Source organism: Varanus komodoensis, unplaced genomic scaffold, assembly GCF_004798865.1.
Source record: "Varanus komodoensis strain SLA01 unplaced genomic scaffold, ASM479886v1 scaffold1665, whole genome shotgun sequence".
NCBI classification, from domain to species: Eukaryota; Metazoa; Chordata; class Lepidosauria; order Squamata; family Varanidae; genus Varanus; species Varanus komodoensis.
Window position 1 is genome coordinate 28,466 of NW_025335492.1, and position 1,056 is coordinate 29,521.

The following is a 1,056-nucleotide window of genomic DNA, read 5'->3' on the forward strand; positions in this document are numbered from 1 at the left end:
TTGCTGATATGTACCTTTGCTTTTCCAGATATGGATACTTGCTTTGAATGTCCAGAGGGTTGTTATCCAAACAGCAAGCAGGACACATGTATTCCTAAGTATATCAGTTACCTGTCTTATGAAGAACCTTTGGGCATCACCTTGACCACACTAGCTCTTTTGCTAGCTTTTATCTCAGTGTTGGTCCTACGAACCTTTATGAAGTTCCATGACACACCCATCGTCAAAGCCAACAGCCAAAACATCTCCTGCATTCTTCTCATCTCCCTCCTGCTCTCCTTCCTTTGTGCTTTGCTCTTCATCGGCCAACCCGAGGAGGTGACCTGTCTCCTTCGACAAACTGCTTCCGGCCTCATCTTCTCAGTGGCTGTTTCCTGCATGCTGGCCAAAAGCATCACTGTGGTCCTGGCCTTCATGTCCACCAAGCCAGGGTCCCGAATGAAGAAATGGATGGGGAAAAAGCTCGCATATTCCATTGTTCTCTTCTGCTCCCTTCTTCAAGCCAGTCTGTGTAGTGTTTGGCTGGCAACTTCTCCTCCATTTCTGGATTTGGACTTGCACTCTATAAGTGACCAGATTGTACTTCAGTGTAATGAAGGGTCTGTGACCATGTTTTATTGTGTCTTGGGTTTTATGGGATTTCTGGCTATCATCAGTTTCACAGTGGCTGTCCTGTCCAGGAAGCTACCAGATAGTTTCCAGGAAGCAAAGTCCATCACCTTCAGCATGTTGCTGTTTTGCAGCATGTGGGTGTCCTTTGTTCCCACCTACCTGAGCACCAAGGGGAAGTACATGGTGGCTGTGGAGGTCTTCTCCATCTTGGCCTCCAGTGCTGGCCTTCTTGGTTGTGTCTTTTTCCCCAAATGCTACATCATCCTCTTGTGGCCAGATCTGAACAAAAAGGAGCAGCTAATAAAAAGGTAAAAATGATCAAAATTTTGAGAGCATCATGTAGGAAGTATAATATAGAAATATCCATATCTGCAATGTTCTATCTAGAAAGGGATAGATAGATGTTTAAATAATCACCAAATAGATATCTTTCAAGAAATAAAA

General features: G+C 44.3%; 1 protein-coding gene across 1 annotated transcript in view; it reads left to right on the forward strand.

Annotated features, from left to right (window-relative positions):
- Window positions 1–1,056, forward strand: part of LOC123021484 (vomeronasal type-2 receptor 26-like) — a gene marked incomplete at its 5' end in the record, with an annotated part of 23,900 nt that overhangs the window by 7,327 nt on the left and 15,517 nt on the right. The window contains one exon of the mRNA XM_044426216.1: window positions 29–920. Coding sequence (XP_044282151.1) covers window positions 29–920 — 892 coding nt within the window. The remainder of the gene's footprint in view (window positions 1–28; window positions 921–1,056) is intronic.